The sequence below is a fragment of the Solanum stenotomum genome, chromosome 4, assembly GCF_019186545.1.
Source record: "Solanum stenotomum isolate F172 chromosome 4, ASM1918654v1, whole genome shotgun sequence".
Taxonomy (NCBI): domain Eukaryota; kingdom Viridiplantae; phylum Streptophyta; class Magnoliopsida; order Solanales; family Solanaceae; genus Solanum; species Solanum stenotomum.
The window spans coordinates 5,610,666-5,634,634 of NC_064285.1; the positions used below are offsets into that span (position 1 = coordinate 5,610,666).

At 35.3% G+C, this 23,969-nt stretch overlaps 3 protein-coding genes across 4 annotated transcripts in view; 2 read left to right on the top strand and 1 right to left on the bottom strand.

Annotated features, from left to right (window-relative positions):
* Window positions 1-23,969, bottom strand: part of LOC125863391 (sulfate transporter 1.2-like) — a 529,831-nt gene that overhangs the window by 379,600 nt on the left and 126,262 nt on the right. The gene's annotated exons all lie outside the window — the stretch shown is intronic.
* The window catches only part of LOC125863414 (light-harvesting complex-like protein OHP2, chloroplastic), a 95,103-nt gene that overhangs the window by 24,548 nt on the left and 46,586 nt on the right, over window positions 1-23,969 (top strand). The window lies entirely within an intron of this gene.
* On the top strand, window positions 7,119-22,997 carry LOC125863388 (protein GIGANTEA-like). Of its 2 annotated transcripts, none has more exons than XM_049543573.1 (16): window positions 7,119-7,251; window positions 7,868-7,971; window positions 8,268-8,358; window positions 10,328-10,399; window positions 10,504-10,558; window positions 10,667-10,809; window positions 10,939-11,207; window positions 13,179-13,234; window positions 14,178-14,418; window positions 14,498-14,648; window positions 16,305-16,514; window positions 16,638-18,182; window positions 19,739-19,807; window positions 20,509-20,727; window positions 20,934-21,026; window positions 22,371-22,997. In XM_049543573.1, exons 3-16 carry the CDS (start codon window positions 8,272-8,274, stop codon window positions 22,671-22,673), a joined length of 3,513 nt encoding a protein of 1,170 aa, XP_049399530.1. In that variant the 5' UTR covers window positions 7,119-7,251; window positions 7,868-7,971; window positions 8,268-8,271; the 3' UTR covers window positions 22,674-22,997. The 2 variants fall into 2 exon arrangements, with proteins under 2 accessions (XP_049399530.1, XP_049399529.1); XM_049543572.1 differs by having other exon boundaries at window positions 7,120-7,251; window positions 10,936-11,207.

Below are 23,969 nucleotides of genomic sequence, written 5' to 3' on the forward strand. Positions count from 1 at the left end.
ATGTTCGATATTATGCATGTGATTATATTGTTGTATTGACTTATATATGTTGCACTTAGTGGGATAGCCGTGTGATCATACCAGTACATTGTGGTTGTGTACTGATACTGCTCTTGCTTTTTCTTTGTTGAGTACAGGGCATCTTCAGGTGACTATTGATAGACCTCGTTTAGAAGATTAGTGATCGTCGATCGAATTCAAGAGTGAGCCAGTTCTTCCAGGCTGTCATGAGTTCTCCTTTCGTCTATGTCCACATTTCGGACTTAGACTTTTCTAGTTAGTTATTAGTTCAATAATTTGGGGTTGTATCACTTCTTGTTTAGACTTGTTGAACTTTAGATGTTTTGGTACATTGACTTTCAAGTTCTAGGTGTATTTTCCGCATTGTTTAGTTGTTAGATCTTTTGGAAGTTTATGGGAACTTCAGTCTTTAGTTATTTAATTTGCTTCTGTAGCTTAAATGCTTTAATTTTTTATTTAGTTGCTTGGCTTGGGTTGTAGTAGTGGTTCTCCCACCGAAGGATTAGTGTGGGTGCCAGTCACGATAGTCTGGATCGTGACACGTTATTTAGCATTATTCTTGTACACTCCTATACGACCCCTTAAAACTATAGAAAGAACACAAATAATTATTTCGAACAACATGCCCTTTCAACAAATAAGAATTTGAAACGTGTATGTATAAACATATTCCTATGATGACATGTATGATTTCATGAAGAACATCATAAGTAGGTCCCCCCAAATGTGAGAGAATATACTTAAGTTAGGTAAACAATTAAAGAATTTATGCGGAATACATAAACAGATCTATGAACTTGTTCAGTTTTTCCTCTCAGGCACCTCAACTACGTCACCTTCCTATTGAATCCCTAAATCACTCATAATTTGTACCTTTTAAACACTACTAACTGACATGGCACAAAACGTGTTCTCATGTCGCTCAAGCATGTGAAGACGATTTAAAAGAGCTGATGTGGAATCCATCATGTCTTCTTTCCCTTTTATCTATGTAACCCTAGTTTTCTCCCTCTTTCTCTTAATTCTCTTTTCTTTCTCTTCTTTCTTCATGTCATATTCAAGTTGGAGATGCTTAAAGTATTTCTCTTTTTCATCGATTTTTCTTATAGATTCTGATAGAAATATAAAGTTAGCTAATTTTGGAATTTCTGCATCAATTTTTGAGCCAAATTTAAGTTATGAGTCATCATTTTCTTCCTTATCTTCGTGTTTAATGTTCATTGATGTGGTTAGAACACCATATTGAATTGCCCTTGAAGTGATACATTCATGTATAGGGTACAATTTCAAGATTGATGTTGGTCCTTCGGTATTACTGCTCTTGAATTAGCACATGGAAGGCCTCCCCTGTTTCATCTCTCTCTTTCAAAGTCCTTGTTCATAAAAATCACCAAGCCCTCCTTCAAAGTCCTTGTTTATGAAAATCACAAAGCGATTTCGATTTTTTGATAGTGAGAAAACAAAAAACAACAAGTGTTACAAGAAATTCTCAGAGAGTTTTAAGGACATGGTAGGATTATGCCTTGATCAAGATCCATTCAGAAGGACAACAACAAAGGAACTATTGAAGCATCCATTCTTAGAGTTATTTGGGTTGAACTATTGAAACTGTTGAAATGTTTTGGTTTTCTAGGTTTTATTTGGATTTTTATTTTGGCAAGATTGACTGATGTGTAAATTATTTCAACAGTTTGAGTATTTTGATTGGTTGCACTTTCCACGTGGGAAAGGTGGATTTCACGCGCACAATCAACAAAAAAATATTTGTTGAAGTTTTGTGTCATGTCAGCCAATAATGTTTAAAAGGTACAAATTATAGGTGGTTCAGGGATTCAATAGGAAGGTGGCATAGTTGAGGTGCCTAAGAGAAAAAACCAAACAAGTTTAAGGGGTTTGTTTATGTATTCCACCAAAAATTTACCTACTCCTATAAATTAAGTGGTATTTTAGTTAAGATATTTTTAAGATTAAAATAATTAAAATATATTTTGAGTTGTCTAAATAAAATATATTGACAAATTTAAGCCTATATCTATGTATAGTATAACTCTAATTATTTCGAACAACATGTCTTGTCAACAAACTAGAATTCGAAACGTGTATGTACAAGAATATTCCTATGAGTCCATGGCATGCATGATTTTATGAAGAGCACCATAAGTTGGTCCACCAAATGTGAGAAATTAAAACCAAAAGAAATTTTTTAGAAGATTTAAATATGGAAGATGATTGGTTCACGTGTGTGCTTAAGTTAGGTCAAATAACATACTCTATATATTTAAGCTTAATTTATTGACCTAAAAATTAAGAGATATTTTGGCTAAAATATTATTAATTATGTTGTTTTTTTTTAAATGGATATAATTATCATCAAATTTGTACAATGAATTATGAATTATGTGTTGCAACTTACAAGTAAATTTGGGTGGGGTGGGGGGTGGGGGGGATAAAATAGCTTCTTGATTTTTAAAGTATCAATTAGTTTGGACCAATTTTTAGAGGCTAAAATATTAATTATTTTGAATTGGAGGGAATATTATTTTGGAATATAAAATACAACTCACTTTTAACCTCTCCTTATCTAAATATCTACTAGATATTTCTGTCATGCCCCATTGATTTCATGCTTGTTGACTATCAACCACTTGATTCTCATGCATATTCATATTTTCTTCTATTTGATTCGCCTCGAACAACTGTTTTGTTTGTTATTTCTCTACTTGAAACTTTCAAATTACTGAAGGTACATTGTTAAATAGTACGTACATTCAATATTTATATTAGACTAGTTAATGGAATATATGTATTTTTTTTGTACATGTCTATTAGTACTTAATTATAATTGATAGGTGTATATATACGTAATAGTTAATGTGGTCACTTTAATTGTGAAATAATTAGGAAAAATTACATAAATACACAACTTAAAGATGTCTAATCTCTAAAATTTCCTATCATTTAAAAAAATTACAAAACCCCCCTATTGTATACATCTATATCCCCTCCCGGATACATCTTTATCCTCTCATATACATCCCTATCCTTTCAGATACATATCTATCCTCTCGGATACATCCCTATCCCCCTCTCATGAGGTACATCTCTATCCTCTCGGATACATCCCTATCCCCCTCTTAGGTACATCCCTATCCTCTCGGATACATCCCTATCCCCCTCTCAGGTACATCCCTCTCATTAAGTAATGTATCATTTGCAATGTATTGGACAACCAATGAATGTATCCGAGAGCAATAATAAATTCACTTTTTTTATAATTAGAAAAACTTTCGGAATATAATGTAATTAGTCCCAAATAATATATGGGATTTAGGTAAGTTATACAAATAATTATGTTATAGTCTTTGCAAATGATGCCACTAAGGCCGTATAAAATACTTATAGAAATTGCATTTTCATTTTTTTTTTCATTATACGAAACAAGTCAAACACTATCTATATAGATTATTAGAAGTCTGATATATGATTTGAAACCTTTTTATGTGCTTTTATGTTATAAAAAAATTACTAATTATGAACAAGTTAATATTTAAATGGTCAACTTTTATTCAATTAGAGACCCAAACTTGAAAAGGCTCCTTTAAGATCTAATCAAACCAAAATAGATATAAAAAAAACTAGATCAAAATTTTAGAAGTTTGAAGATTGACATAGCCGATCAAGATTTTATCAACCTCAAAAGGTTCTCTTTTGAGAACTATTTTTAGCTAATGATATAGTTTAACCTGAAAAGCTAATTCGTATTATAAATCGCAAAAAATAAGACCGAGTTAATGACACTGAAAAACAAAATTTTCTTTGGTCACATCAACTTATGGCGTGTTTTCCCCACTCTCTCAATTTCCTCTCCAATTATAAGCTTAATTTAGCAATCTTTTTCCCATGATGAAGTTTACAAGCACTACAAATATGAAAAACAAAATTTAATAAATTCTTCAATCTTGTGTACCTTTAGTTGAGTGGTTTCACTAAAGTATTAGTAAAAATTTTAGAGAGATGCATTCACCTACTTTTCAATGAGTCAACTAGTTTTTTTTACAACTTTAGTCTTCCAATAATATTCAAGGATCTTTTAGATAGGAATTATAGTGTTTTTGATTCTTTAATGGTTGATTAAAAAAAATCTAATTTAGTTCTAATGGTGATGTATGACTAAGTGTATTTATTTAATTAAGATGCGAGTTTTAGTTTCTAATATTATATTTAGATCATTTATAAAATTATATTGCATTCAATTTTGAGATATGAAGTAATAATACAAACATAACATAATATATACACAATTAATAAAAGGTGTAATTTTAAATAATTGAGTCCAACTTGTGAAGATTCACATGTAGAGGAATCTAAATGTAAATTTAAATTAATTGAACGTCACATGTATTTAATTATATATAATAAGAACTAGCATCATAATTTACTCTAATAACGACAAATTAGTATTTGCAATATTGATGTTGACCATGGAAAAGAAACTACTTTTTTTTGAGTCCCCACTTGGAGAAATTAAATATTATTAATTTTTTGTGTTTTTTTATATATATATATAAGTTAGCATTTGGCTCTTTGATAGGAGAATTTCTTTTGTAAATATATCTTAGTATCTTACCATATTTACAATTTGGCCAAGTTGTACAATAAAAAATTCCTCTTTAATTAACTTATATATATATATATATATATATATATATATATATATATACTTATAATATATGCAATGTTTTACTTCCGTAAATATTTTGTATTTTCGTTCTCAAAGTGCATTGCTTCCTTTTATATGTTTGAAAACCTCATTATATTTCTGTTGTACCCATAAAATTCTATAAAATGGGATTGAGTATCAAAATAGAGAATTTTTTTTTTTTTTTATGATGGTGATATTCGGATAAGCTTTTTCGCACCTTGACTAATTTCAAGAAATACATGCCACCTCACACCTACGGTCACCAATGACCTCACCCCATCCCTAGACCATATCCCCATTCCCGAACACTCACTCCCCATTCCCGAACACTCACTCCCCATCCGTCCTATTTTCATGATATTGCTAGATTACATATAACTACTCTTGAAATAATAAGTTATTATTTACTTACCAATTACTAAAAAATAAATAAGAATAATATTGAATTTTCAAAAAAGTAAAAATATTTTTCCATTACCAAAAATACCCTTAACTTTCACAATATTTAATGTTCTCATTTGAATTATTGGCACATACTGTATTTAATTAATTTAAAGCATACTTAAGGGAGCTTACACTCAAAACAAGATACACAAGGCTCCTTAATAATTCTGTTTAACCTAAGGTTGACAGCTTCCTAACTCCCCAAAATATCCCTTAGACAGCTCCTCCCACTAATGCATTTTCTATTCAATTATATTCACCGAATTAAATAATTTTTAATTTCACTTCTTCAAGTTTTTGTCCTACTATTATATCTTAATTTAAGTTGCTAGAGTACCTATTTTATTTTTATATTTATTATAAGGAAGAAACATAGTTCATCTTCTTCTATTCTTTTGTAGAAGATAAAAATTAGAAAATAAAATCTTATATTCTTGGTTTATTTATTTTTATAAATTATTAAACAACATAATAACATATTTAATATAATGCCACAAGTGAGGTTTAAGAGGGTAGAGTGACAAGATCTTACGTTTACCTTGTGAAGGTATAAAAGGTATTAATGAAAGACCTTCCACTCAAGTGCAACAAAACAAAGTATTTATGAAAAAGGAAATACAATAGTGAACAAAACATGTCAATTAATAAGAAAAGTAGTACAAACCATTCAGGGAAAAAAAAAAGAATAATAACAATAATGAAATAATGCGCTAACTAAAACACATTAGACAACAAATGGTATCAGCTATCAAAAGCAAGAAATTACATATATAAGGCTAATATTACGAGAACACGGTGCTCCCAAACTCCCACTAAGTCTAATCCCACTGAAAAGTGAGTCAAAACTCAATTACCTACTAACATTCTACCTTATTTTGCAATCTCCACACCCTCCTATCTAATATCATGTCTTCAATCAGGAAGTTGAAGTTGTACCATGTCCTGTCTAATTACCTCTCTCCAATACTTCTTAAGTTTATCTTCACTTTTTCGCATACCACCATATTCAACCTCTCACACCTCCTCACTAGGCATCTTCATACACATTTCCTCTTCATACGTCCAATTCATCTTAATCCCGCTTCTCTCATTTTATCCACCACAAAGACTATTCACATTTTATCCCAAAAATTCTAATTCTTAATCTTATCTCACTTAGTATGCAAACACATTAATAAGTTCTCAAACAATTGCAAAATCAATGTTATGAATACTACAATTATGGGTGTGTTAAGATTGTTTCTTTTAAAATAAGCTTATAAGTTAAATGTCATAAAAGTCTATTTGGATTAACTTTTTATTTTTAATTATTTTTTACTTATTTTTAACATTTTAGTTTAAAACTAAAGTGTTTAGCATTTTGACTTATTTTTACCATTCCACTTTTCTTTTTCAGCTAACTAGCAATGTGAGACTTTATTCACATCTCCAACATCACAGTCTCTCTCTCTCTGTAAATTTTCCATCAAGAAATACTAATTAGTTGGATTAAATGAAGTAAGAAGTCGTTCGATTGGGAACATGTTATTCCGGAATAAGTTACTACGAAAGGCTTAACCCATCGGTGACCCCCTAAAGTTGACACCATATTTTACTTAGACATTTCAACGGAGTAATGTTCATTTTAGACACCTCATGTAGGGTCTTGCTGCGTCATTTCGATTATGTATATGAAATGATTTATCCCATCACTAATATATAAATGATGAGATAAATAATCCCAAAATAACCTAATACCTCCGACTAAACACAAGATAAAATAATCATACATTTTATCCCTAAGATTATTATGCCGTATGTCTCACACCATAAATGAGAAAGTAGGTATGTATGTGATGATGAAGCAATTAGTCCACTTGCTTGCCACATGGCCCTCTTAAGATCTGAGGAAAATATCATCGCCACGTATGCATTGAGAAAACACAGTTAAAGATCTTCTTTCTGCTCCATATCTTTTTCTCTTCTTTAAACTCTTCTTCTCCTCCTTGTATTTTTTTCTCTCCAAATCCCTAAAATATCTTCCCTAAAATCTTTTTTTTTTCTTCCAGATTTACCCTCACCAGTTTTCAGAATTCACAGCTACGGTAGTTTACCATTTTTTTTTATTTTTTTATTAAAATAAACTTTGCTCTAATAATTTTTTCTGGGTTTCTTCGTGCATAATATGTTGTAGATGTTGAGCTGTTTTTTTGTTTTTGAAGGTTTTTTTAAAAAAATTGTCGAACAGTTTTATTGTACTATTTTCGATTTTTTTTTTTAGGAATAAGAATTGAGAAACAGTATATAATCGGAGAATTGATTATACTTCTAATTTACTTGAGAATAATTTATTTATTTTTGACAATTTGTGCAAGTGATAGTTTTCTGTTAATGGGAAAATGAAAAAAAAAAGTTTTTTGTTCTCTTTATTTTTAGGAGAAAAAAGGGTTCATTTTGATGAATTAATACTCTTTTTAAGCTTTCAAAAGGTATTAATTTAGTTGTGCATTTGTGTAACAGTTTGAAGATTTTTTTTTTTTTTGTTGATGATTTGTGCAAGTGAAATGAACTGCAAACACTTTTTCCTGTTAATGGGAAAAAATGGGAAAAAAATTGTTCCTTTTTTAGGAGAAAAAGGGTCCTTTTTAGCTTTCAAAAGGTATTAATTTTGTTGTGCATTTGTTTAACTGTTTGATGATTTTTTATTTTTTGGTTTTGCAGGATAAAGTGGTGTATTATTATTGTCTTCTTCACTGTTAAATAGTGAAATCTACAACTGCCATAAGCTGGTTATAACATTAAAGGGAGTAGCTTGAAGCTCTAAGGTAATTTTTCTTGATAAGATACCTGATCCCGTGGCGGAGCCCAGAATTTTCATTGAGGTTCAAAATATGAAGTAAACATATGAAAAAGTCTAAGGGTTCAACATTTACTATATATACGTAAAAAAAAAATTTTAACCATGTATAAACTGTATGATTTATGAACCCCATTAACCTCACTAGCTCCGCCCCTGCCTGGACTATCCTTGGATTGGGATCCAAATATGTTGAATTACAATATTTTGATCCTTGATTTGTAGCATTTTCTCGATCACTAAAATTCTTTGATTGTCAAACAGTTATATGGCTTCGTCAAGCGAAAGGTGGATTGATAGTCTTCATTTCTCTTCATTATTTTGGCTTCCTCCACAAGATGCAGAGCAGCGGAAGGTGCACAGCTCATATGCTTCACTACAATATCTTTATATGCTTTTTCGTTTGTTAGGGACATTTTAAACTAGCTATGGTGACCTTTCAACTCTTATGATAATTGAAGAAAATATGTGATTAGGTAGAAGGGTATACAAAGGAGGAATACAATGTAGCTGACCCTAACGTACTGTTGCATTTGACGAAAAAGGCCCTCCAATCTGGTTAAAGATGGGTTGAGAATGTCATGTAAAATGCCTATCGCTTTGCTCCATTATAGAAGATAGACAGACTACTTTCCCCAAACTTTTTATTTTAAAAAATCAAATGGCTCTCAGAATGTCGAGGTTATGCTCTATCCAGAGACCATACCACAACTAACGAAATGCAGGCAAATAATAACACTCTGTACGTGATTAAAAGTCCCAAAATTTAACAAAACTAATGAGGTTGAGATGAAGTCACAAGAGACTACTCAAACAGCACAACTAATCTTTACCGCAACTCTCTTGCAAAAAACAACTTGCTCATAGTGCAACTATCTGGATTTATCATTTGAAAGGCCTTCGTAGTTGTATTTTGTTATAACCGTTAAGCCTCTCTTGTACCAACACCAAGTAAATGCCTGGATACTTGGTGTATTCTCTTTAAAGGTGGTGAAAGAATTTGTTATTAAGATTCCAACCATTTAGAATGTCAGCATGTCTATGATAATGAAGGATTTGCATGTGTAACTTTTTCCTGGAGTTGGAAACAATGACGTTATATAATTTAAGTACTTGGGGGTAACATTTACTTTTAAGCCCATAAAGAAATGGAATCTGAGAGGAAGAGTTACTTTTCTGGTGGGAATATAATAAACGTTTAATAGCTAGTCTTGGTTTTATGAGACAGTGAGGAGCATCTCTAACCAAATAGTCTTACAAAAAGCAAGTATTGCACTATGCTTTGTTCTTTCTCAAACAGGAGGTTGGATGAAGGATATAGTCATATAGATGTGAGATACATTTCATGGACTTCCAATTCCCCATGAGGATGACCCAGTGGTTGAGGCTCGAGAGTAACAGTTTGGAAATCCTGTTACAGTACTTCGTATGGGCTCATTAGCTCCAACCTTGGTGGCATGATTATATTTTCAATCCGTGCTTGTGCCTTGTGGGATGGACATGCTACAGTTGAACTAGTCGAGATGCACACAAACTGGTTTGAACACTTAAAAAATAAAAATTAAACTCATGCCCCTTCATATGTGATATTTATACCCATAGAGACCGTACTTGCTCTAATCACTCTGGGGAGAGATTTAGGTTCTTCAATTAGTCTTCCCAACCTTCTTCCTACTTAAGAAGTGAACTCCATCATTCTATGTGGTGCATGTTCCATTGTGAAAGCTTGTTTATCAGTCTCAAGTTGATCCCAGTTGATACTCTGACCAGTGGGTAATATGACTATTAACACGTCAAAGCATGTAAACTACATCCTTCATCTTGTACTTGGAAATTGGAAAAGAAGGGTGTAGGACACTACGATGAGGGTTGGTGCTGTCTGAGACATATTTCAAACAGATGAACAAGAAGTTTCTTCTGAGGGGTGCCTATACTGCATAATATTCAACAAGGAAAAATGTTAACGAAGGAACGAAAAACCCTGTGTATTGTATAATGGCTCTTCAATAGAGTAGAGAGGGATGATGAAAACATGTGCTTCTTACAAGGGAAGCAAATGGCGCATAGTGAGAAGGGACATAATCTGAAAGGTAGCAATTGCTTGAGGACCAGAACTCTTAATAAATTTCAAGAAAGATCTCTGACACAGGATCCGACCTTCCAATGCTATTTGTCTGGACTTGGATTGGGTTGAATTAGTCCCATTGCATTATCGTCTTAAATTTTTTTATGCCTGAAAGACTTCTTGCTTTTTTTGTTTATTTTCTGTAGACTACCTTTGCATTTTCACTCATGACAAACCTCCTTTTATATTCTCTTCATAGGATCAAATTACCGCGTATGTTAAGTACTTTGGTCAGTTCACATCAGAACAATTTCCTGAAGATATAGCTGAGGTATTCAGTAAATTCTGTGACCATCTCTGTTTATAATTTTAATATCTGAACCAAGTTTTGTTCATTCTTCCCTCTAAACTAACTGCATGTGTTATAATTGGCAGCTCATACGGAACCGGTATCCATCAAAGGAGAACCGACTTTTTGATGATGTTTTAGGTATTATTTTATTCTCGCCTATTATTTAGCATTTACAGTATTGCTTCCACCTACTAGTGAGGATTGACTGAGCTGTTTCTATGTTTTGTTGTTTGTTATAATTGCCAGCAACTTTTGTTCTTCATCACCCGGAGCATGGGCATGCTGTAGTTCATCCAATTATTTCATGCATCATTGATGGTACACTGGAGTATGATAAAAGTAGTCCACCTTTTGCTTCTTTTATATCATTGGTTTGCTCAAGGAGTGAGGTATGCAGACTCTCTAAAAATTTAACTTAACTCATCTCATCATGCTTTTTTACTCTGATATTTTTAAAGCCCATCTTGAATATCATAATATGAGTCTCCCTACTAATTATTAACCCTTAAACACAGAAGGAATATTCTGAACAATGGGCCCTTGCATGTGGAGAGATTTTACGTATACTAACACACTACAACCGCCCAATTTTCAAAGTTGATCGTCAGGACAAAGGAACAGATAGAAGCACCAGTGGAAGCCACACTTCAACAAGTAAATCTTCCTGTAGTGAACCTGGTGTGCCTTCTATACAACATGAGAGAAAACCTATAAGACCATTGTCTCCATGGATCACTGATATATTGCTTGCTGCACCACTAGGGATTAGAAGTGATTACTTCCGTTGGTAAGCATCTCTAATGTTGCTTGTGGGTTAGATGTTTCATTACACTTTATAATTCATTAAGAATGCACGAAATATTCATTAGCATTAGTTGATAGGAATATTTTGTACTCGTATTTCTTGTACTGGACAGTGGGCATTTGCGTCTGGTTCTCTTGGTTTAGCGCATTGCCCATTGATTACTCAGGGAATGTTGGTTTTGGTTTGGGTTACCATTTACATTAGGAGTAAGTTGAATTTTGGAAAGAGAAATTCACGTCAGCTATATTTTTAACTCTATTCTGGTCAATGCAAAATTGTTCTTTATTTCCTGAGTCCTTCTGACAAAACTTCATAATCTGATCATACTTGTGTTCTGCTGTTTTTTTTTTGTCTTTCTTGCATATGCTTAGGCTTCAGATCATATCCCTGGCTGTTATGCAATGTCAGTTTTTTCGCTGTCACCATTTAGTGGGGGCATGGTCTGAATTGTACTTTGTGCTCAGTTCATGTACTGTCAACAAACATTGCCCCTTAAAATGAAATTGTATATTTTGTGTTTAACAGTTTCTCTTCCCCATTTAAGAAGTTATGGATGACCTGGAATACTCTTTTCTTTGCTCCATATTCACTGTTTTAACATGATAGGGTTCTTAACCTCCTACGTATTTGTTTCTTCTCCTGTTTCATCATGTATGGTTCTCTGCGAGAGACATATTACACCGGTTGATGCTGGTGTAAGAAGTATTGGGGAGAGGTAGGCCTAAGAAGTATTGGGGAGAGGTGATTAGACAGGACTTAGCTCAGCTTCGCATTACCGAGGACATGACTCTAGATAGGAAGGAGTGGAGGTCGCGTATTAAGGTTGAAGGTTAGTAGGGCTAGCGTGTTGTCTTTCCGTGCGAGGGTTTCGGTGGGTAGCGTTTGTAGTAGTCCTAGCCTTGATCTTGTAGTTCTTGTCTGTGATCATATAGCCATTTGTCGTTTACTGAGTTTCACCTCTTACATTATTTTCTTGATGTTATTGTCTCCTTTGTTGATTATGCACTTTTCTCGTACTTGAGCTGAGGGTCCTCCGGAAACAGCCTCTCTACCTCCACGAGGTAGTGGTAAGGTCTGCGTACACTCTACCCTCCCCAGACCCCACTTAGTGGGATTTCACTGGGTATGTTGTTGTTGTTTGATGCTGGTCTGTGCATAGGATAATGTTCAAATTCCTTAATGGCAAGCATGCTTGCCAATGCTTTCCTGCTATGACTTATGAATAACCTTCAGAAAAACTTCTATTTATTTCTTGTGCATGGCACATTAAACTACAAGGGCCATAACTCAAAAGACCCACGTGGATAATGCATCCAAGTAGTACCACAAAGACACCTGCTTTTGAGTTGTGTTGTCAAAGGCTTGCCTGCAGAGAGCTTTACCTCCAAAACTAGGTGCAAAGTAGGTTGTGCACTTAGCCTAGCTAAATCTGTGCTTTGGTGCAATCACCAAAGCACCAAGACATTCGCCTCATCACCCATGGGCTCTGTTGGGAAAAGAGCAATTTTAAACAATACAAAACTTCACCCAATTGTATCTTTTTCAATTCTTTTGTCAAAATAATTGTGGTTTGGGTTGTCTTGGAGTGTGTGTGTGTGCTATTTCCCTTCAATTGCGCCTTTCTTCGTTAAAGCCCTGGCCTTATCAGTGCATTGCGTTTAAAGCCCCTAATAGACTTCAGAAAGCTTCTTTTTTCTTCACTTCTCTCCTTTGGTAATACAGCTTCGAGTCCATTTGATTCCTTCAGAATTTGTGCGAATGCTAGTCGACATTTATCTACTTTTTGGTGCTCTTCATATTAAAGGACTTCGACACTATCATTTTATAGACCTGGAATATTTTTCATTGAGAATCTCTAAATTGGTAACTTGTAGAGTTTGAGACTGATGAACAAGGATAACCGAAAACTACACTATCCTGCTAAATGCTGTGAAATCTTTCATGCTTGTGCAGGTGTGGCGGTGTTATGGGAAAGTATGCTGCTGGAGATCTCAAGCCCCCATCAAGTGGTATGTGGACTTTCGTTTCATGAAATATTTGCTCCTGTTTATGGCTCTGGACCTACACTTGCAATTTTTAGTTTTTTAACACCTACGCGCAATTCCTATGGACACTGATAACATGCTTGAAAATCAGTGCAAGAAGTCTTCATACTGGGTAAAACTGGTAATAGATTAGTGACCTCTTTTTACATGCCCTATGTATAGGTATCTTCTAGCTGGAGAAAATAATGCTCCGGGCTCATGTTTCTTACCAAGTCTTGCAAAAGAAATTTAATTTTTCTCACATTAATATTAGTTCCTTTTCTCTTTCTAGATTTTGTTTCTTGAAAGAATAAGAAAGAGGAACAGTTGTCCCTGACCGCCACTGCAATTTTCTGCTAATTGTGAATTTGTGAAAGAATCTAAGAATTCACCTAAGAGGAACAGTTGTCCCTGACTGCCACTGCAATTTTCCGCTAATTGTGATTTTGTGAAAGAATCTAAACATTCACCCCTAAAACCTTAAGGCACTGGGTAGAAAACTCCAAGATCTTTACAACAGTTTGGAAGCCCTTACACAACCTACTTGGGACAAATATATAGCTGAATAGTCAATACCTTTTTGCACATGTAAGATTCGTACATTAACTCTAGCGTGGACTCATTAGTTGGTGAATTGGCTTACCAAAGGATGTGTTTGATACTATGTGAATCTGAGAGGATAGCTAAAAACCTTAATAAATTGTTTGGAAGCTCTTACACAATCTATGTAGGAAAAGTAATATAACTCAAACATAACTCAACAGATAAGATACATTTGCTTTGTTTCCCTTCATTTTCTTCCATCTGTCCCTCCAATTAGACATTGAGTTTCCCAACTTTCTTATAGAAGGATAAGATATTAATTTTAAAGTGTTTTCATATGCTAGAATTGCAACAGAACTGTTACTGACTTGAAAGTTTATTTTAGCTGCTTCTCGTGGGTCTGGGAAGCATCCACAACTACTGCCTGCAACTCCAAGGTGGGCTGTTGCTAATGGTGCTGGCGTTATTTTAAGTGTTTGTGATGAGGAAGTTTCTCGCTACGAGACTGCTACCTTGACTGCAGCCGCTGTTCCTGCACTTCTGCTTCCACCTCCAACAACGCCTATGGATGAGCACCTCGTTGCAGGACTACCACCACTTGAGCCATATGCACGTTTATTTCATCGGTAAGACTAAGAGCATGATTTAATTTAACTTTACAGCTTTGAATTAAGGGACTCATTTTAACTTCTGTTTCTGGATTAGATATTATGCAATTGCAAGTCCAAGTGCCACACAGAGGCTTCTTGTTGGACTTTTAGAAGCTCCACCATCTTGGGCTCCGGATGCACTTGATGCTGCGGTACAACTAGTGGAACTTCTGCGAGCAGCTGAAGATTATGCATCTGGATTGCGTGTAAGTTTGAAAATTTTCCATCAAAGTATTGTGATATTTGAGCATCAATCTGCTATATGTCTGAACATCTTAGCAATTTATATTCATTTCTCTGTTTTCTTTGTGGTTCTTTATACAACTGTAAGGCTATACTTTTTAACCATCTATGCTATGTTGGAACACATAGATTGAATTGTTCTGTCTGAATTGTATATAAACTTGCCCCAAACTACTATGCTCTCTTGTCCGAAATGAGCATATCTGTAGACATGTAGACATAAAGAATTCACTGTTTGCAGTCTTGATATATAGCCAATTCCTGTATGTTAAATTGTAAGTTGTTAGCAAGGGACATTTTCATTTTATTACTTACATTTCTACAACCTGCTCCTTCATTTGTTGGTCTGATTTTCGTTTTACCAATTTAGCAATTTTTTAGGGGCTTTTTCCAATTTAGTCCCGTAGGCCAAAATTAACTACAGGCGCTAGCCGAAATATACAAAAACTCTACACTAATTATGTATATTTCTAATAAAGTACCCAAAACCGGTTGACCAGATGGGGTACAGATCCCACACCCACACCCATGTCGTGTCGACACTGGTGCGGCACTAAAAGTGAAGAGTCCGAGCAACTTAATTTCTACTTAATATACAAAGCCTATACATTTGCTGGCTATTTTGTAAATTAGATCACCGAAAGACATTGGACTGTAATCATCTCTTGTTTTTTTATTGGTGATGGTGATAATATTAGACATATGTCTAAATGGAGTGGCATGAATAGTGAGGATTCACATAGCCGGTTCCAACTAGCTTGGGTTTAAGGCATAGTTGTTATTGTTGGTGGCGGTACCTTGATCGTTGAACCAAGTTGCTCTTCATACTCTTAGTACCATGTTGAAATATGTTAACCGTCTTATCTAAAAGTGTTTAAAACTGCCGGAGGGGTATAATTTAATTATACTACAAATAATATATGTGAGATATGAGAGAAGAGTTTGACCAAATGCATGAGGAGAGTGTCTTACACTTCCTAAGTATTCTGCAAGACTATAGTCCAAGCTAGCACCCTCTAATCTTCCATGTGCCTGTTATTTCTGATACCTTCTGTCAAGTTAGTGCCAAGCTTGTTACATATGAAACTAGTTCAGGGATGTGCAAGAGGTTTGATCACGATTGCTGGTAGGAGTGACTCTATATGATAAATCTCTTAAAAGAGGACAAAGTAGACTCAAAATCACATGGAAGGATGCTGTCTAAAAAGACCTATAATCTCTCAGAATTCAGATGCACAATTTTCTTATAGATTTGTAGTCAGTAGAATACAGAGAGGACTTCTAGTTTCAGAGAGACTGTTATTAGAATGGAATGGTCCTAAATGTACCAAAATGGATACTGAGGATCAATATAGCCAACCCCGACTAGTTTGGAATTGAAGCATATAGTTCCTATTGAGTTGTGTTGTTGTAGTGAACTTCTGTCTCCTTGCTTTCAGCTATCCTTGAAATCCTTTGTATAAACTATGACCTCTGAATTGTTCTCCACAAAAATGTATTTAATTATTTAGGAACTTGATTGGTTGTGTTGCTTGAGTACACCTTTTTATCCTACAGTAGTGGAATTTTTCTTTTAGCTTCTTTTTGTAGAATTCCTAACATTTTATGTATTGCCAAAGCTTCCTAGGAATTGGATGCACTTGCATTTCTTGCGTGCAATTGGAATTGCCATGTCCATGAGAGCAGGAATTGCTGCAGATTCTGCAGCAGCTTTACTTTTCCGAGTACTTTCTCAACCTGCTTTGCTATTCCCCCCCTTGAGGCAAATTGAAGAAATTGAAGTTCAACATGAACCTCTGGGTGGCGACACTTCATGTAATAAAAAGCAGGTACGTCCGTCAGTTATGATCGTTGAGTTTATCAATGTGCTAGTTCTTCCATTCTGTGGATTTCTTCTTTTATTTGGATATGTATGTTTGGCATATGTGATTACCATTGTTATTATTCTTCAGAGAGAAGTGACTGCTGCAGAAGCCACAGTAGAAGCCACTGCCCAAGGGATTGCATCAATGCTTTGTGCACATGGTCCGGAGGTTGAATGGAGAATATGTACCATCTGGGAAGCTGCTTATGGATTGATTCCTTTAAGTTCATCTGCAGTTGATCTCCCTGAGATTGTAGTTGCCACCCCTTTACAACCACCCATTTTGTCATGGAACCTGTATATACCCCTTCTTAAGGTTCTTGAGTATCTTCCTCGTGGGAGTCCATCTGAAACTTGTCTTATGAAAATATTTGTTGCAACCGTCGAAGCAATTCTTCAGAGAACGTTCCCGCCTGATTCCTCTAGAGAAGAAACCAGAAAAACCAGATATGTTTTTGGCTCTGCCTTTAAAAATCTTGCTGTGGCAGAACTGCGAACCATGGTTCATTCATTGTTCTTGGAGTCATGTGCTTCTGTTGAGCTTGCATCTCGACTACTTTTTGTTATCTTAACAGTATGTGTCAGTCATGAAGCAAAACCAAATGGGAATAAAAGGCCTAAAGGTGAAGATTCTCACCCACCTAGTGAAATCAGGGTAGACACTCCGGCAACCATCGGAAAACAAAGACCAATAGGAAGTAAGAAAGTGAAAAAACAAGGACCTGTTGCAGCATTTGATTCTTATGTCCTTGCTTCTGTCTGTGGACTTTCTTGCGAACTTCAGCTCTTCAGTATAATTTCAAGAGGGCCTAATCATCCAGATCCAAAAATCGTCATGGATGAAGCCAAGCCTGCAAATGATTCATCTATTGAGCTACGAAACGGGATTCATTCTGCCGTCTCTCATACTCGAAGGATGTTGGAAATTCTAGAGGCACTTTTTTCTCTTAAACCATCGTCTGTTGGAACCTCATGGAGCTTCAGCTCAAATGAGATAGTTGCTGCAGCTATGGTAGCTGCTCATATTTCTGATCTGTTTAAACGCTCCAAGGCCTGCATGCACTCTCTTTCTATTTTGATACGGTGCAAGTGGGATAATGAAATTCATTCCAGGGCATCGTCAATTTATAACCTAATTGATATTCATAGCAAAACTGTTGCATCAATTGTCAACAAGGCTGAACCATTGGAAGCTTATCTAATACATGCACCAGTTCTGAAGGAGCGACCTAGATGCTTGAATGGGAAAAAACATTATAAATACACAAGTCGTAATTGCTTAACATCAGAACAGCCATCAGGGCCTCTGTGTAAAGACTCCTATGATTGTAAAAGTTCACTTGTGTGTGAGAAAGCTTCAGACTCAAGTTCACACTCTAGTGAGATTGCTGGGTGCACCATCAGCAAAGTGTTTGCAAATTTCTCCTTGGATGCTACAGACTTGGCCAATTTTCTTACAAAGGACAGGCATTTTGGATTTAATTGCAATGCACAAGATCTTTTAAAATCAGTACTTGCGGAGAAACAAGAATTATGTTTTTCTGTTGTCTCATTGCTCTGGCACAAGTTGATTGCATCACCTGAAACACAACCCATTGCAGAAAGCACTTCCGCCCAGCAAGGATGGAGACAGGTATCTACCTTGTTACTTCTTCATGTTAATTGCTGTTAATGAATTAATATTTCCTGTGGCAATTGTCTGGTAAGAAACAAGATTTCATCCCCAAATAAGAGGCAACATCCCTGATAAAATATGCTATGTGCAATGCCAATGTCATAGCTTGGTATCCCAGTTTGCTAGTTTGAAGTTGACTTTTCCGCAAGTGTTCCCGCTTGGAACTTCGCTCAAAGTTTCAAAAGGTGGTTGGTCATTAGTTTTGGCGCCAAAGATGTGAAAACCATTTTTCATGCAGAACAAACATCCCTCAAAACAACATTATTTGGTCACTTACCTTTAAATTTGAGTATACAGGGATTTTTCTTTTCTTTACATGTGCAGCTCAATCCCATTTCCTTTTCCTGCAACATCCACGTACCCTCTTTCACTTGTGAATGGTATATTGGTATTTGCTAGGAAGAGCTCTGTTTGCTGAACTTACTCTGTTGGCTGAATTTTTTTAAAAATATATTGGCAATTCCAACTTTACCTCCCGAAACTTTTTTTGAAAAAGAAAAAATAACAAGCGTCACCTCTCAAAACATGTTAAGCTCATGCCAAAGGAGACTGGAGAATGATATGGCCGCTACTTGTTTGATCATGGTAGCACCAATTTCTTCTTCTATTTAGGTTTCTCTGTGAATATGAATTTGTCATCTCAAGTCATGCACTCAACCAGTGTAACATAGGGGTTTGTATGAACCCAATAACTTTTGTATAGACCCTATATTTGTATTAGAAAACCCAGTATGTGGATGGTTCAGTTGTAAAGAAGAGACGATCAAAGCACTCTGGTTCCCAAGATGTGGGTTCTCGGAACCCACTTGCGTTAGTTCTTTTTCTCTTTTAGCTATATGCCTGATTCTCTTTTTAAAAGAAACATGAACCCGCATCAGTTTTTTCCTTTTTGCTATATGCAAATTTCTTTTTAAAAAATTTTTAAGAACAAAACATAAGATTAACAAATGAAAAAAGCAAAAAGCTCTTCCTCTCTAAAACGAAAGGAGACTATTGGTTCTTCCACTGTTACACAAACGCAAACCCAAAATCAGATTTTCAATGAAAGTTACGGTTTCTTACTTTTAAAAATATATATTGAATATTGATACTCGTACCTTAGTTTGGTGGTTATTATATACTAGCTTGAGGTCGGTGTCCCAAATTCAGAACCCATAAACCTCAAATCCTGACTCCGTCTCTGCATGCACCCCATCCACAAAAACTATGTACATCCAAAATAGCAGTTACTACCAACAACCTTAATCAGAACTGTACAGGCAGCATAACAAGCAAATCATTGAATTGTTTTCATGTAGGAGGTGAAAATGTTGTATGATAGCAGAAACTGAACTTGTTAGATTTGGAGTCAAAATGAGAATGTTGCTTTTACGATTATTATGCAGTGGTTTTGTGTGATAGCATGAAGAGTGTCCATAATCAAGTTAGAGCACATATTGCTTTTGCATTATATATTTGAATACACGAGACTTAGTAGCTTTTTATATGGTGCTAACAATCTTCCATAACTACAGGTGGTTGATGCACTATGCAATGTTGTATCAGCGGCACCTGGAAAAGCTGCAACAGCCATTGTTCTTCAGGTCCAGATTTCGCTTTAACTGTATTTGGTCATTATAGATCATGATCATTTTTTGTTAGGCTGCAGGTAGTATGCACAGTTTATATTTCTTCGGATCCAAATGGCTTAACAGATATACCTGATATTTCAAATAATCACATTTTTTTCTAGGAAAAAGAAACAAGTTTGTCCTTGTCCTATCCGAAATTGAGAAACTTTTCCCTCCATTGAACTTTTGGTCTAATATTACCCCTGCATTAGGAAAAGTCTTTTTTTTCCTTAACTCCTAAATAAACTCCGAGGGTAATTTTGAACTAGAGTCGGAAAACAAGGGGTAAGTTTGAACCTTTTTTCACAAATAATTTGGATACATGGAGTCCCACCTATTTCATGTTGGAGCTCCGTTAATTAAAAGAAAAAATATAAGATGATTTGCTTATGGCAAGGGTATTAATAATGGACCCAAAGTGTAATGGAGGAAAAATTAAGCAATTCCGAATAGTTTAGGGGCAATTTCTGGAAGTTTTCCCTTTTCTGTCATATTTTTGGCCTCATCACATGACAAATACATCTTTTTTATGTTTATGGGTACAGTACCTGTCTGGGTCCAGAGTTTCTTAGACTTGCATGCATTAATAGTTGTCATCACTTTGCTTCTAGGTGTAAGTAGGTCTTCATCACCATATTTGTTTGGTCACTTTCTTGCCAAACTTTACTTGTCAGGCTGAGAGGGAATTGCAACCATGGATTGCTAAAGATGATGACCTTGGTCAGCAAATGTGGAGAATTAACCAACGTATAGTAAAATTGATCGCAGAACTGATAAGGAATCATGATATAGCAGAATCTTTGGTAATTCTGGCTAGTAACCCAGACCTCCTTTTACGGGCCACAGATGGGATGCTTGTCGATGGAGAAACATGCACCTTACCACAGCTGGAGGTAATGACATATTTAGATTTCTGGTTTAGAGGTAACATCTTTATAGTTCTTATTTCTCACCTGATGAATTATGATTCAGAAAGCTACGACTTCCTTTATGTTCGTGAGTGCTTGAATATGTCCAAGGATGATTGATTCATCATATTCAATATCTTCTGCATTTTCTGATATATTTACATCCTTGCTCTTTAAAAAATATTGAGCAGCTTTTGGAAGTGACAGCTAGAGCAATTCAACCAGTGCTTGACTGGGGAGAATCTGGACAGTCGGTTGCTGATGGCCTCACAAACCTATTGAAGGTGATACTCTTTGCTACACTTAGTTCAAATTGGGGATCAATAAAGGTGTGCTTGGTATGAAGGGAACTGTTTTCTTGGAGAGCTAGTGGGTATCTTACTTATTTTCTAGTGTTTAGTAAATAAGCAACAAAAAAATAGTCCGAAAAGTATTTATATGTAATCTAGAAAAACACTATGAGGAGTGGAATGGTCAAGCGTTGGGGGTTGTGGGTAGGGAGGGGGAGACAATGAACTTGGAATGTCACTTATGAAACTTGTTTATCCTACTTTCATTAGGGAAGTTATTATTTTTCTCATTTTTTTGGGTAATAAACTGTGAATATCACCATAACACCCAAAAATATTTACAAACTAAAGAGCATCTAGCATCTCAGCCATCTTCTACGAAGAGTGCAGAGAGCATCTAGACATCAGGAACCAGCAAAACAAAAAAAAAATGCAGCATCTCAAAACTAATTGCAGAGTCCATGAATCAACATGTGACGGTTCCTAACCGTCCTAGAGCTTGAAACTAACTCTAGTCTCTCTTTCAATTCCTTTGTATGCGTAACAGCAAACTCAGTATTTACAGTTAATTGCCTAAACAATTTCCAATTCCTAGCTTGTTAAGTATAGTATATCAAAGCACCATACATTAGCTGTTACAACTTCCTGCTTAAACTATCTCCGGTATCTTCTTTTCATCCAGCTCAGGCTTTGTTTAGCAGTTTTCTGTGGTAAAGATTCACCAATTCAAGTAGCCAAAGCAGTATTCACAGTAGTTATCCATTGACAGTCTGCAAATAGGTGCTGATGAGTCTCAGTTATCCCCTCATCACATAAACAACAAACATCATCATCAACTGGATGTGTTGTCTGTGGCTCTGTGCAGCCTTTCTTTGGTTAAAAGTTTGTCATGGTACGCCAACCAAACCATCAGTCTCTGCCTAGGCTACATGATTGAACTCCAGACCAATTGAGCTTCAGACAATCTATATAGATCACCAAGCATGGCTTGTAACTACTTGACATTGAGTATGAGCCATTAGGAGTTAGTTGGTAAATCCCCCCTTAATATCAGTGCACTATCAACCCTTTAAGAGAATTCAACTTCTTCCTTCTTCCCGTACAAAGTACCAACTGCAGCCTGAGGTGGAGTATGATCCCAAATATCATCATTTTTAAGGAACTTGCTTTCCTAAAACATTTTGACCAACCAAACATGAGAAAATTGGAGAACATCTCCATACCAAACACCCCCTTAAGAGTGAAAAAAGTTATATTCTTTAATTTTACTTAGCACTTGATGATAAGATTAACTTAGGTACAATACTAACTAGGTTCCTTTGGGTTAATACATTGCAGTGTCGCTTACCTGCCACAGTTCGCTGTGTTTCTCATCCAAGTGCACATGTCCGTGCTCTCAGTACATCAGTTCTTCGTGACATTATGTATGCTGGTTCAGTAAAACCAAGTGCCAAACAAGCAGCAGATGTAAATGGCATCCACAATCCTGCTTATCAGTACCTTGGCATAAGCATCAGTGACTGGAAAGCGGATATTGAGAAGTGTTTGATGTGGGAAGCTAATAGCCGGCTTGAAAATGGAATGTCTGCTCAATTTCTTGATACTGCTGCTAGGGAATTAGGCTGTACTATATCAGTCTGAAAACTCACTTTTCTGGGGCATATATTAGGTCTCTCTGTACCATACCTATCTTGTAAAAGTCACTTTTAGTTAGAAAATATATTTTAGAGTCCTTTCACTCCGTGATTGTTGTACAATGGCATGTAGATAGTCCCACTTGTTTTGCTTTTCATTTGGCACAGATTATGTTTGTTGTACTTCCAAATACAAACATGATTGTGGAAATAAGTAGATGTAGTTGTTTAATATTTGAGTGACCTACAAAAGGCTGGCTCAGCTTTAGAATTGAATTTTTCCTATCATGTAATAACCGTCTTACTTTGTATTGTACATTCAGCAGATAAATATCATCTATGCAGTTTTGTTTTCATTTCATTTCCTTGTTGATCTGCTTACTGATTTAGATAACTAATGGTTATTTGAATAGTCTTGAGATCTGGTAATGTGATTAACTTTTGTGCCAACTAGTCTCACATTCTTCCATTTATAGGTGGCTTAGGAGGAGTCTTGTCTATGTTTATGATTCCATATGATAATAATAGAAGTTGCATGGGCTAATGCCAAGTAATCATCTTTTTTTTTTAATCTCGACTACTTTTTTTATTTTTGTTTGTTATGATGATAACATGAGACGGGCTTAAATGGAGTAGTGAGGACTTTAATGTATTTTGGGGCACAAATTTTGCTGAGTTGTCAGTCAGGTCACCAAATAGACTTGCATCAAATGGTGCATAGCTGAGACTTACGCTATGCGGACTCTTCAAAAACTTGCATGTCAAAAATACAGTCCTCGAGGATCGAATACACACTTGGCGATATTTTCGGAGAATTTGAGTAACATAAGTTGAGACTAAAGTTGGAATCTCCATGTATACTTTATGTTGTTTCAGCCACTACTTTGGGGACTTGGATGTGTTTGGTAAATATTTTACATATTTCTCATGGGTGGTTGGTAAAAATAAATAAATATATATTTTCTATGAAAATACGAAAAACCAAGTTTCACAAATGACTTTACTCGAACACATCGCTCTCAACCTCCACCCGTTCACGCCTTTACCCTCCACCCTATTCACATAGTGTTTGTTTGAATTATTTATAAATATTTTTTAGGACAATTTGATCTTCTGCTTACCTAACAAAGATCAGAAAATAAGTAAGAAACTACATATTTTTCACGAAAAACATTTTTCTTCCAACTAAACACACCTTTAATGTCAACCAATCATGCCTTGGTTGATCTACGCATGCTAGGGTGTTGGTAGAGGTTATGAAAAAAGAAGAATAATGGACTTTCGAAGAGACTGAACTAAATGC